Source organism: Solanum stenotomum, chromosome 10, assembly GCF_019186545.1.
Source record: "Solanum stenotomum isolate F172 chromosome 10, ASM1918654v1, whole genome shotgun sequence".
NCBI classification, from domain to species: Eukaryota; Viridiplantae; Streptophyta; class Magnoliopsida; order Solanales; family Solanaceae; genus Solanum; species Solanum stenotomum.
This window is the reverse complement of record NC_064291.1, coordinates 24,023,582-24,036,152: the sequence shown is the minus strand read 5'-3', so window position 1 is coordinate 24,036,152 and position 12,571 is coordinate 24,023,582. Positions and strand designations below refer to the sequence as shown.

Below are 12,571 nucleotides of genomic sequence, written 5' to 3'. Positions count from 1 at the left end.
CGTCATAATCATAAGAGAACCTCACCATAACCCCTCTTAGAGTCTACTTGTGCAATGCATAAGTGAAGTCCCATACCCCCACTCACACTAAGTAGTACCCCTTAAGAAGTCATAATTAAAGTCCATGTTCTTACCATAGTTCATATTCATACCATTACGGAATAATTGCATTAACCGACACAAACCATGTGAACTACATGGAATCCGGTGTTCTACCCCCACACCGAAAAGAGGTGTCCTACTTTCCTAAGGTAGAACGTACATTTTAGCTTCTAGGTGGATCCACTAGCTAAGACCTATGTGGGCACATAGTTATGGGATAGGGAGATTGCAACTAGAAACCTTGACTACTAATGTGGAGGTTTCCATCTCATGAGACACCATATTGGGAAACTACCTACTAGCATGAAGGAACCCATCTCATACACCTAACCACTCGGTGCTACACATAACTCCCTTTAAAAGTCACATTTAGTGTTTACATTAAGTTCACATTCATAAAAGAATACACTAGGAACTCATGCCAACATATCATCATAATAGCTCATAGGTTCCTTAAGTGAGAATGTTCCTTTCACTTTAGAAACATTGGCATGTGAGTAAACCTTTCACATTGTCATCGTATTGTGATCATGAGAATGTCCTTTCAACAACCCAACAAAATCATGATAAACATACATACATACTTCATACATAATCAAGTGTTTAGGGTATAGGGAAGAAAGATCTTACATCAATACCACAACATTAGATATAGGATCATTACTATCCAAGTAAATCACATACTCATATAGAATCAACATCGACACACATAAACCCTAGCCAATTATCCTTCAAGGACATAAACCATCATCAACCCTAACTTCTAGAATTACAACATTAGATAGAGATATTTCATGATTCAACACCTAACAACAAAAACATAATCAATTATCAACTTTCATGACCATTCAAGTCACATCTTATTTCACAATTTAGGAAGAAAGGGAAACCATGGGTCCAAGAGATATTTTCATCAAAAACCATCAATAATACAACAATATAACCACAAACCATCATAATTAATGATAATAGATCATAATTGAACAATAGAAATCATTTTGGAAGAAGACCCATGATTAGAATAAAACCCTAGATTTTGGAAGTCTTAAAAACACAATTTGAAGGGACTTCTTGGGGAATAGCTACCCAAGAATGAATAGCATCCATACCTTAGGTTGAATTCCTCACTAAGTTGGAGAAGAAAGACTTGTTCTTGAACCCCTAGCTTGAGTTTTGACCTAGTTCTTCAATGGAGTTTAGAGAGAGAATGTTTTGAGAGGAAAGTGGGTTGAGTTTTAGGTCTTGTGATTTATGAGGAGTTAAGTTCAGTTTAATAGTTGAAATATACTTATATATGTCTAAACAACTAATTTAAACCCTCCTTCTATTTTATTAATTAAAATAGAACTTATCTCATTTATTGGACCCTTGGCCGAATTAGGCAGCTTCCCAGGTCCCCATCCACGAGACCCTATCCAAGGGGTGTGGATGGAACCACAGACCGTATTGGTCACTCGTGGTTTGGGGTTGGGTCTTGCCATTTTGGCCTTGGTCCAGGCCTTACTTGTGAGTCCCTTCCACGGGGCGTGAGTTGGTCTACGGACTGTACTGCACGCTTGTGGAATAGGACTGGAACTTGAAGGTGTTGGGGGGAGTTTGGGGAGACTAAGTATCAACTCACGACTCCCACCTACGTGGCGTGGGTGCCTCTCTCGTGAATAAGCTATTTTGACAGCTTTTTAGGCAGCCCCTTGGCTCTCATCAAGGACCCCCAAGGGTCCTTGTGGGGGTCATGTCTTGTCGTTTAGGGACTTAGACACTAGTGCTAACCTAGTGAGGTCATTTTACGACTCTTACCTTGACGTTTAACCCTTTTTAGGACTCTAGACTACATGTTAGGCTCTAGCTTAGGTCATTAGATTTTCGGGATGTTACATCAACAAAACTATACATGAACCATCCCAAGATCTGACATCGGTTAATAGTTGAGCATCTAATACAAATAGGAGTATAAGGCCTTCACAGTTACAAGACAAGTACAGGCTGTCTCTGAATACAATATATAGACTAACCCGTGCCAAAACAACCAAAAATCGGTAGCTCCAGATGCTAGGAGCTCACCTAATCTCCGAAATCCCAAGCTGCTCTGCACGAGTCCAAATCAACGGCGATAGCTCAATTGCAATTAGCAGGGGGAAGAAGTGTAGTATGAGTACCAAAAATGGTACTCAATAGGCAACGACCAATTGAACTCAAAGGATAACATAAGCATAAACAACAAGTAGTAAGGAAAGAAAAAAATAAGTAACTAAACAAAAGATACTAAAGTAGCCAAGAAATAAAGAATAGAAATAGAAAAAATGGGTTAGAAGTCGAGCCAAGAACGCACTTGGATCACAAGATAACAACCTAATAAAAAACAGCTAAGATACTAAGGGCCCGTTTGGCCATGTGATATGGTATCATGATATGGAATCATGATAGGGTATCATGATATGGAATCATGAGATGAAATTGAAGGTTTGTTTAGACATGCGATATGAAATTTTTGTGTTGTATATTTTCTCATAAACATAAAAATCTCATAAGTTGTAAAACTATTAAAATAGCCCCAATTGTTTATTCAATCTTATCAAATAAACCAAAAAATATAAAATCACATATTAAATTATTACAAAGTTATTTGTTCTCCACTTAAGTAATTGTTTCATCTAACTTTAATTTAATAAAAAAAATTGAACATAAATTGTAGTGTAATAGTCTTTAATATAATCCTCCCACATAGTACGGACAATTTCCTCACGTTGAACTTGCATTTCTTGATCATGTGACCGAGAAGACGAACCAACATTGTTACTTTGAGCCATTTGTTGCTCAATATCCTCCGCAACTATATCTTCATGTTCATAGACCATAAATATTCCATCACTACTTTGGTATTCTTGCAAATAATTACGTAACACTACACAAGTTATAACAATTTTTACTTGTGTATCAATATCATAATGGTTCGTGTCTTGTTTCAGTATTCTAAATCTATTTTTCCAAGCTCCAAAAGTCCGTTCAATCACATTGAGCAGAGATGAATGCCTATAATTAAATAGTTCTTTGGCATTTTGAGGCTCTCTTTCACTTCCTCGGTAATCTTGCAAAGGATAGCGTAGTCCTTTGTATGGAGCTAAAAATCATTTTGTGTTTCAGAAACCAGCATCAACAACGTAATATTTATCTACCAAAAAACATTTTATAAAGAATTACTAAAAGCATATGTGACGTAAATGAGACAGCTTTGTGTAAATAAATAATATTTATTCTAAGGATGTAATTTAAAGTTACCATGTGGCGAAAATGGAAATTGTGACGTTGGTTCAACAAGTGCATTCTCAAGTACTTTACTATCATGTACAGTACCTTCCCAACCAGCAACAACAAAGGTAAATCGCATATCAAAATCACAAGCACATAAGACATTTTGTGATGTTCTTCCTTTGCGATTACGATATGCTTGTTGTACCGCTTTAGAAAACTCCCCTTCTATATATGTTCCATCAATTGCAACACAATCCTACCAAATAAAAAATACATAAATATTAGTTTAGTGAATATAAAATAAATTGGAAGCATTATAGAATGCGCTTCATAAAAATAATGTTTGTAAGAGTAATAAAAATAGTGCTTCCAAGACAATGCAAAGTCATAAAATAAATATTATCTCTTTTAACAAAGTTGATAGGAAATATGTAACTAAATACTAATAACTTACACATAAAATATAAATGTGCACTTATTAAGGTCATAAAATAAATTTATTAATGTGATTGAAATTTTACCTTAAACCAAGGCCAAAATCGAGTATTGTGTCGAATTTTGGAATGTACACCAGTCATATTTGTTGATTGTATAAATGTTGGTGCCATCTTGCTAATTGTCTCGGCAACTATTTTAACATGCCGGTTAATTGTTTCAAGTGAATGTTGAAAAGTTTCACAATCGTGAGGTGTGAGTAAAAGTGACTATATGTTGGTGAGAATAATAAATTTTATGTCGGTGAGAATAATAAATTTTAAAAAGTAATGATGTGATTATAAATTTTATTACATATAAAACAAATGGTTAGTAGATATAAATGTGGGGTTGTTTTAACAAAATATAAACTCATGGATCAATTATTGTATTAAAATATCTCAAATCATGATATGGAATCACCATATAATTCCATATCATGGTTTTTGGAGAATATGATATCACCTCTCATGATATGAAATCATGAGATGGAATCAACATAAAATCGCATGTCCAAATGTTGATTCCATCTCACGATACCATATAGTGATATGATATCGCATGGCCAAACGCCTATTAAGTCAACTGCCCAGTGTCAGGAGGACCCACAACCACAATTCTAATGTCAAAACCTACCGGGCAACAATAAAACAATAGTACGAAATATAATATAGTCAAACAATAACCTAACTAGACCTCATAAGCCCAAAAAGTACAAACAACAAACATAACCCAATTGGGCCCTATAAACAAGAGGGTATAAACAACAAAAAAGTATACATGTGATAGGCAATGCATATCAATGTAGGGTGAGCAACAAATCCATCCAAACCAATAATCGAAGGTAACGGCTTCGAACCACGAGGCTGATAGCCTTAGACTGGGAATAACGGCCTCAAACTGCATAAAATGTCTTGTCTAAAGAAGATGCCTTTAGTTTCACCATGTAACACCATGATATATATATATATATATATATATATATATATGTATATATATAGAGAGAGAGAGAGAGAGAGTTAGGTAGGTATAGATGGGTCCTGCAAAAAATGTTTTGTCTAAAGAAGATGCATTTAGTTTCACCATGTAACACCATGATATATATATAGAGAGAGAGAGAGGGGGTAGGTAGGTATAGATGGGTCCTGCCTAAAATGTCTTCTCTAATGAAGATGCATTTAGTTTCACCATGTAACACCATGATTGATGAGATATCTACTTGGCAAGGAGTACAAATATTTATATGGTAGCTACAATGAAATATCTTTTTCAATCAATTGTAATGCTCTAATTTTAGCATATTTACGTTGATACCTTTCTGGCCAATTTCACAAAAGACGGGATAACACATTACTCATAACAATTGAGTGAAAAGATCTTGAGTTTATTTTTTTTGTTTTTTTGTCATTTTATCCATAAAAATAATTTTGCACTTCGTACGAACACAAGCAGCATTGAGTATTATATAGAATGATCAAAACATACATGTTAAACACCTCCTGTGTCCTCTAGACTTTAGTTATAAGTAGTAATTAACATGAAAAATTATGAGAAATATAAAAAAAAATAAAAAATTAATGATTATATCCATATGTGAATAAACATTCGATTTGAGAAATGTCTTTGGTATTGAATAATATTTGAAGCTTAACATTTGCATGCAATTGGTAGAATATATACGTATATTAATTTAGAAAAATAAGTCACCATTTGAAATCAATTACTACAATTTTGGCCATTGTAAATGTTAAGAAATAGGCTTTAGTGGCGCAAATCTTTACTACAATTTCGACCATTGTAAATGTAAAGAAATAGGCTTTAGTGGCGCAAATCTTTTACTAAAATTTGGAGAAATATTCTTGGGATTGAATATATATATATATATATATATATATTAATTTTAGAAAGTTAGATCACTATTTTAAATGTTTAAAAATAACCTTTTTAACGGATCAATGAATCATTGGTGCTGATGTATGGAGAAATGATGATGACATGGAAAATTAAAAATTCACTCAACATATGAAACTTTTTAGCTTAAGAGTCTGTTTGGCATTTCTGCTAAAAGCAACTTATTTTTAGAAGAATTTTTTAAAAATGACTTTTTAGAAAAATACTTTTGAAAAACACAATTTGTGTTTGACTAATTCATTTGAAAATTATTTTTCATAAGCAAATTGTGTTTGGCTAATCTTTTTTTTTAAATGCTTCTAAGAGTCAAATTACAAGAAAGGACAACTATGATGGAGAAATGATGATGACTAAAAATTCACTCAACACATGAAACGTTTTAGCCTAAGAGTTTGTTTGACATTACTGCTAAAAACAGTTTATTTTTAGAAATATTTTTTAAAAATAATATTTTTAAAAAGTGCTTTTGAAAAAAAAATATATGTTTGGCTAATTCATTTTAAAATTATTTTTTATAAGTAAATTGTGTTTGTGTAATATTTTTTAAAAAGTGCTTTCCATAGTCAAATTACATGAAAGGACAACTATTAATATAATTCTAATATTAAAATTATTTTATAGAGAGAACCTATTTTAAGTATATATTACAAAATATTAATCAACTTTTTTTTTTTTTAGATTGAAATTTAACCTTAAAATGTTCAATCAATTTATACCTTTTTTGGGAGGTTGAAATATTAAATTGTTAGTTTTTTCTTTTTTCTAATCTTGTAAAAATAATGTTGTTACCTTGTTTCTAATTCTAAAAAATAATACGTAAAATAATATATAATATAGAAATGTACAATAAATTAAAAAATTTATTATATAAAATAAAAAATAAAATTCGTAAATGAAATTTAACCAAACTTATGCGATATACTAATTAATTAATAAGAAATATATTGGTTAAATATGTATATACGAAAATGATATTTTAGACTTGAGAAAAATAATTTTTTGTTTCTCTTTCTGTTTTTTTTTTAAAATGGAAATTTTTAGCTTCTTCACAACAACAGAAAAACTGCTTCTGCTTTCATTTTAACACTTTTACTAATTTATCAAACACTTAATTTTTCAGCAAAAATGTTTTCAAAATAAGTGTTTCTATCCTCCAACAACAATGTCAAACATGCTCTAATTTAAAGTGAGGAGGTGAGGCTTATGTTAAATTATAATAATTAACATATTTACAGCAACTAAGTTGAATTAAAATGTGAAAAGACTACAATTACAGTTGCTTACCATAAATAGGAAAAATAAAACAATCCTCCTCTTATCTAATTCAATGCACAACTTAAACTACCATTTAACATATTATTGTTTTATTTTTATGTTGATTATTAAAATTGTATTATTTAGTATATAATATTGTTAGTTATTTTTAAAATATTTTGATTCAGGGTAAAATAATATTTCAACTTCGCACTTTGAAGCTTTCCACTTTTAGTAATACTAATCCTCAAACATGTAAGTGTGTTGCACGTGTATCCATGCTATATAGTATGTATACTTTAAAGTTTAAAAAAAAAATTGAACTAAATTTTTAGCCCAAATAAAAATATAGTAATTTTTACTCTTCAGAAAAATAACTACTCATCAATGTGAAAAGATGAGTATTTTTAATATAATATAACATAAATAAATATAGAAGATATACTATATTGGTCATTATGTACTTTTAATTGGGGTATTATAATAATTTAATATTCTGGAAGAAAGTAAAGTATAGATATATGATAAATGATATATTTATATATGATTCCTTCCATTTATTATTCACCAGTCACCACATATATTATTCATACATTACAATTCTGACATAAGTAGACATAAAGTGAACGTGCCCTCACCGGCAGAAACAATAAACAAGTAGACGAAAATTGAAAACGATGGACCATACACATACAGTGTAAAGATAAGGTTATGATTGAGCTATCTTTGTGGATTAATTGACATCTAACATTGCATTTGCATGGTTACAAATGACTTCCCACGCCATGTCAATATGTTTATACTCAGTGAGAGGTGCAGCAATGGCGAAACGGATCATATAAACACCTCCAACCAAAGCATGAGTCATGTGTATATTACCACATGAATTAATTGACTCTAAAAGCTCCATGTTGAACTTGTTCACTTGTTTGTTTCCCAATGCTAATGGTGAAACCCTAAAACACACCATAGAGAAATTTCTAGGGGCCACAATTTCAAATCTTTCGTCCATGGATACAAGTTGTTCAAAATGCTTAGCCATTTTGACATGACTTCTTATGAAATTTCTGAGATTGTCAATCCCATAGCTTCGTAACACAAGCCATAACTTTAACGCTCTGAATCTACGACTTAAAGAAAGTTGCCAGTCTTTGTAATCAACCACTTGTTCAGTATCAGTGGCTTTGTTTCTTAAGCATTCAGGCCTTGTTGACAAGGCATTTGTAAGAGCACTTGGATCTTTCACCCAAAGGCAACAACAATCCAAATTGGAGAATAACCATTTGTGCGCATTAAAGCTGAAAAAGTAAAATGTAACATTTCAATATATATATATATAGAATAACATCAACAATTTTAACTTTTTGAAATACATAATGATAGCATTACCTGAAAGAGTTTGCATTTTCAATACCGTCAAGAAAATGTTGAAATTCGGGGCAAATGCATGCACCTCCTGCATAAGCTGCATCGACATGTACCCAAATTCCATAGTCTTTTGTAATTTCACAAAGTAGCTTCAACGGATCAACGACAGTTGTTGAAGTAGTTCCAATAGTTGCACACATGAATAAGGGTATAAATCCAGATTTTATATCTTGTTCAATTGTTCTACTTAGTGATTTTGGGTCAAGAACAAATTCAGTATCCTTTGTTGTTGGAATAACTCGAAAATTTTCAAGTTTAATCCCAGAAATCTTAACAGCCTTTTCGAAAGAAAAATGAGTTTGATCAGATGCATAAACTACTAGCTTGTCAACCTTCTCTCTTCCAACTTTTTCTAACATTTGCTCTCTTGCAGCAACAATAGTGCACAACATAGCTTCACAAGTTGTACCTGGCCGGTAGCAAAATAAAATGTTAAAATTAATGTCTTTAAAAAAAACTAGGAATATCGTTTATCAACCTAGAATATATATCGTTCGATCATTTGACAGTATTTCAAAAGGTGCATGGTAATTTTAATTCCAACAATACTATACGTATGTACGTACCTTGTATAACACCTCCACCACCATGCCCACCAGAGAAAAGGTATGTCTTGGGAAGATTTATCATTTTACCAAGCCAATCCATGACAATGCTTTCTAGTTCAGTAGCAGCTGGTGATGCTATCCAACTAAACCCAACCACATTAAGACCAGCACTTAGCATTTCACCTAAAATCCCAGCAGTGCTTGAAGTACAAGGGAAGTAAGCAAAGAAATTTGGACTCTGCCAATGTGTCAACCCAGGAAAAATATCCCTTTCCACATCTTCCAGTATCTTTTCTATTGGTTCCGGTTTATATGGCGCGGAGTCTGGTAATAGTTTTTTAAGATAACCTGGTTCAACTTGACTACGAACAGGATATTTTTCGATATTTTGGAAGTAGTCAGCTAGGAAATCAACCATCATATGGCCTTGCCTTCTAAACTCCTCAGGGTCTAAAAGTCTACTACTACTTGTGTTGATGGAGAATTGACCATCAAATTCATGTTCTGGGTTGATTTTCACAGTACCCATGGTACAATAATATGAGGAATAGTTTTTGTATAATGAAGATAATTGGAGATCTTAAACCTGGAATGATTCTGAGAAAATAATATGGCCTATATCTATAAATATATACATGGAAATATGACATGCATAACTCCAAAAAGATTTTATAAATATCTATCTTCACCTAATGAAATTTGTGATGGATGAGTCATCAGGTAGGTTGATTTACATTACAAATATTTGCAACACTTGATTTAAAGCTTAAGAAAAGAAAGGAATGGCGTAATAACAACCATTGGAAAATTGGAAGTATTGTCTAATTATAATACATGGATCACACTCCTCTCTATTTCTGTTTAGTTTTAACACTACTAAAATAACTGTCAAAAACGAGGGCAAAAAGCGACGGACTGCGTCACTTTTTTGGTCAAAATCGACGGAAAAGCGACGCAGTCATGTTCGTTGCTTTTTGGCTCGACGCTTTTCAAAAAGCGACGGACAGCGTCGCTAAAAAGCGATGGACTGCATCACTTCTTTTATATTTTTATTTATTTTTTATTTCCAATAAGCGACGCAGTCTGTCGCTTTTTTGGAAATTAATATTTTTAAAATCCCAGAAAAGCGACGGACTAAAGGACAGTGTCCGTCGCTTTTCTGGAAATTTATATTTTAAAAATTCCAGAAAAGCGACAGACTAAAGGACATTGTCCGTCGCTTTTTTGGAATTTAATTTTTTTAAATACCCAGAAAAGTGCCGGACTAAAAGATACTGTCCGTCGCTTTTCTGGGTTTATTTGAAAAAAATAATGGAAAAAGCGACGGACAAAACCACCCTGTCCGTCGCTTTTTTCTGCAACTTTTTTACAGCAAAAACTACCAGTTTCTATTGCCCACCTGCAAATATAAACCAATCAATTCATATACAAGCAACCCAACAAACAATATAATGTAAACACACAACATATACAACATCAAACTTAAATCAATCTTCAAAACTAAAGAAATCACAATACAAAAACTTATAAAGTGTTTCAAAATGTGTTTCAAAAGAGACCTAAACTAGGGAGTGGCATCTACAAAATCATCCTCCTCCTCCTCACTGTCGTCGTCGATGTCCTCAGGAGCCAAAGTAGTAGGTCGACGAGCGAGGTTCATCACTTGTTCTTTGATTTGTTGAACGGTCTCACTCATGCTTTGTTGTTCAGCTACTCTTCTCTACTCCGACTCTGCCAGTGCCGATGTAAGTTGTGCTATTTGAGCTGACATAGCAGCAATCTGAACACCGTCAAGTGCCTCGGCTTGACGTGATGATCCAATACCTTCTAAGTTTGACTATAGTCTTCTTACATCGTTTCGAGAGACCATAGACTATACCCTTGTGTGTCCCCCTACCACTTTCTCTGTCCAAACTTGGGTGCACAATTCAGGTGTCATTTCGACCGAACTATAAAAATTTACAATAATATATATACATTTCATAAATATATTCACTATTAATATATATTATTCATATTAAATAACTTACAAAAACTCGTTTGGCCCTTTCCTCGACCCACACATCCGGATCCGACTCATTTTCTTTCTTCTTCACATGAGTCTTCTTGAAAACCTCCGGTTCAATGGGAGTGCGCCCCAATTCTTTTTCCTATAAATAAAAACTGAAATTTATAATGATATATATGAATCAACTAATTATTTATTTAAAAGTTTGAATTAGAACTTACCATCTCTCTTGTAATTGTTCCAACTATCTTTGCACCTTCGGTATGCAACGAGCCACTCTTAAAGACTGCCTCTAGCCTTTTTGGCTTGTTCGGAAATTGCCTTAAACTTTTCTGTGTTCCAATATGCACGTAAATCATCAAAAACATGAGGCAGCATCCAACCCGGATGTTGATCAGAGTCCCAAACTTTCTTTAGCTAGCTAGACAGTCTCGTGGATGCCCTCCTCTCAACTGTAGTCGCACAGACCAAATTGTACCTCGACTCCCAAGTACACATAGTCTGGAAAAAAATTGAATAGCGTTAATTAGATCGATAGAAAAAAATAAGTAAAGTATACTAAAATTATTAAACTTAACTAAAAAATATATACCTTAAATTCATTAAACATCGTCTGGCGTATATTGTTTGGAATCTCGCTCCAAGAGTGATAAGCATGTGTGTAAAGTCTTCTAACATAGTCTTTTAAATTCCAGATACCATTCTTTGCAGGATGCCACTTGGAAAACACATAACAAATATGTTAGTTCATGAAGAATATATTAAAATATAAGAAATAAATAAAATAAAATAAAAAATAGATAACAAAACAAACTTACAATGACCCATCCGGCTCAATCATGACTCTACCAAGTCTGTCCTTCTGGCCAGGAGTTAGAGCAGGCATCGCAGCATCTAGTGTAGCACTAGATGCAGCTGTAGAAGAAGGTGATACACTAGGATGCACAAAACTTTGAGTCAATGGAGGCGTACCGGCCATAGCATCCGACTGCTCGCTACTAGAATCTCCAATCCTCATGGCAGATAACTGAGGAGATGTACCTGTGGTAGATAGAGTACCATACGATATCCTACCTGCCGATAAGGGTCGTGGTCGACGAATAACCTGTAAAGGTAGGTCCTCGTAGCACCGTGGAGGCAATACCTGTTAAGTAGAGGAAGCATCGACTGATCGACGGTAATTAGGATAATATTGTCGAGGATCTGCCGTACCAAATGGAACAACAAATAAATGAGTATCGTGACTGATGCGCTCTGGCATATAAGAAATAGATCCTGGAATATCCTCAGGATCTATGGGTCTCCTAGTTGACTTCTTCTTTTTAGCCTTATTAGTCTGGCTAACTCCAAAATGCTCGCGATGGCTATCACCGTCACTGTCTGATGACATCTGTATGCAAATTTACATATATAATATATATAAATCATAAATTAAATAAAATTAGAAAAATACACTAACTTACATATATTATATATACATTCTACACTATTCTTCCTCGCTTGTTTCAATTCCATCATTATCCCGTTCTTCCTCCTTAGTTGTTTCATTTTTCATTATCGTCCCATTCTTCGTCATCAAATGATTCATTTTCTTCAT

At 33.3% G+C, this 12,571-nt stretch overlaps 1 protein-coding gene across 1 annotated transcript; it reads right to left on the bottom strand.

The window, feature by feature from the left end:
- Window positions 1-7,578: 7,578 nt before the first annotated feature.
- LOC125842246 (phenylacetaldehyde synthase-like) lies at window positions 7,579-9,727 on the bottom strand. The gene is made up of 3 exons (XM_049521505.1): window positions 8,985-9,727; window positions 8,380-8,827; window positions 7,579-8,288 (listed from the first exon to the last, which is right to left on the bottom strand). The coding sequence occupies exons 1-3, from the start codon at window positions 9,493-9,495 to the stop codon at window positions 7,724-7,726; spliced, it is 1,524 nt and encodes a 507-aa protein (XP_049377462.1). The 5' UTR covers window positions 9,496-9,727; the 3' UTR covers window positions 7,579-7,723.
- Window positions 9,728-12,571: the final 2,844 nt, after the last annotated feature.

Coding starts and splice junctions, on each gene's coding strand:
- LOC125842246 (XM_049521505.1), bottom strand. CDS start 9,495: ATGGGTACTGTGAAAATCAACCCAGAACATGAATTTGATGGTCAATTC. Junction 8,828..8,984: donor TGGTGGAGGTGTTATACAAG/GTACGTACATAC, acceptor GCTACCGGCCAG/GTACAACTTGTGAAGCTATG. Junction 8,289..8,379: donor GAAAATGCAAACTCTTTCAG/GTAATGCTATCA, acceptor TTACTTTTTCAG/CTTTAATGCGCACAAATGGT.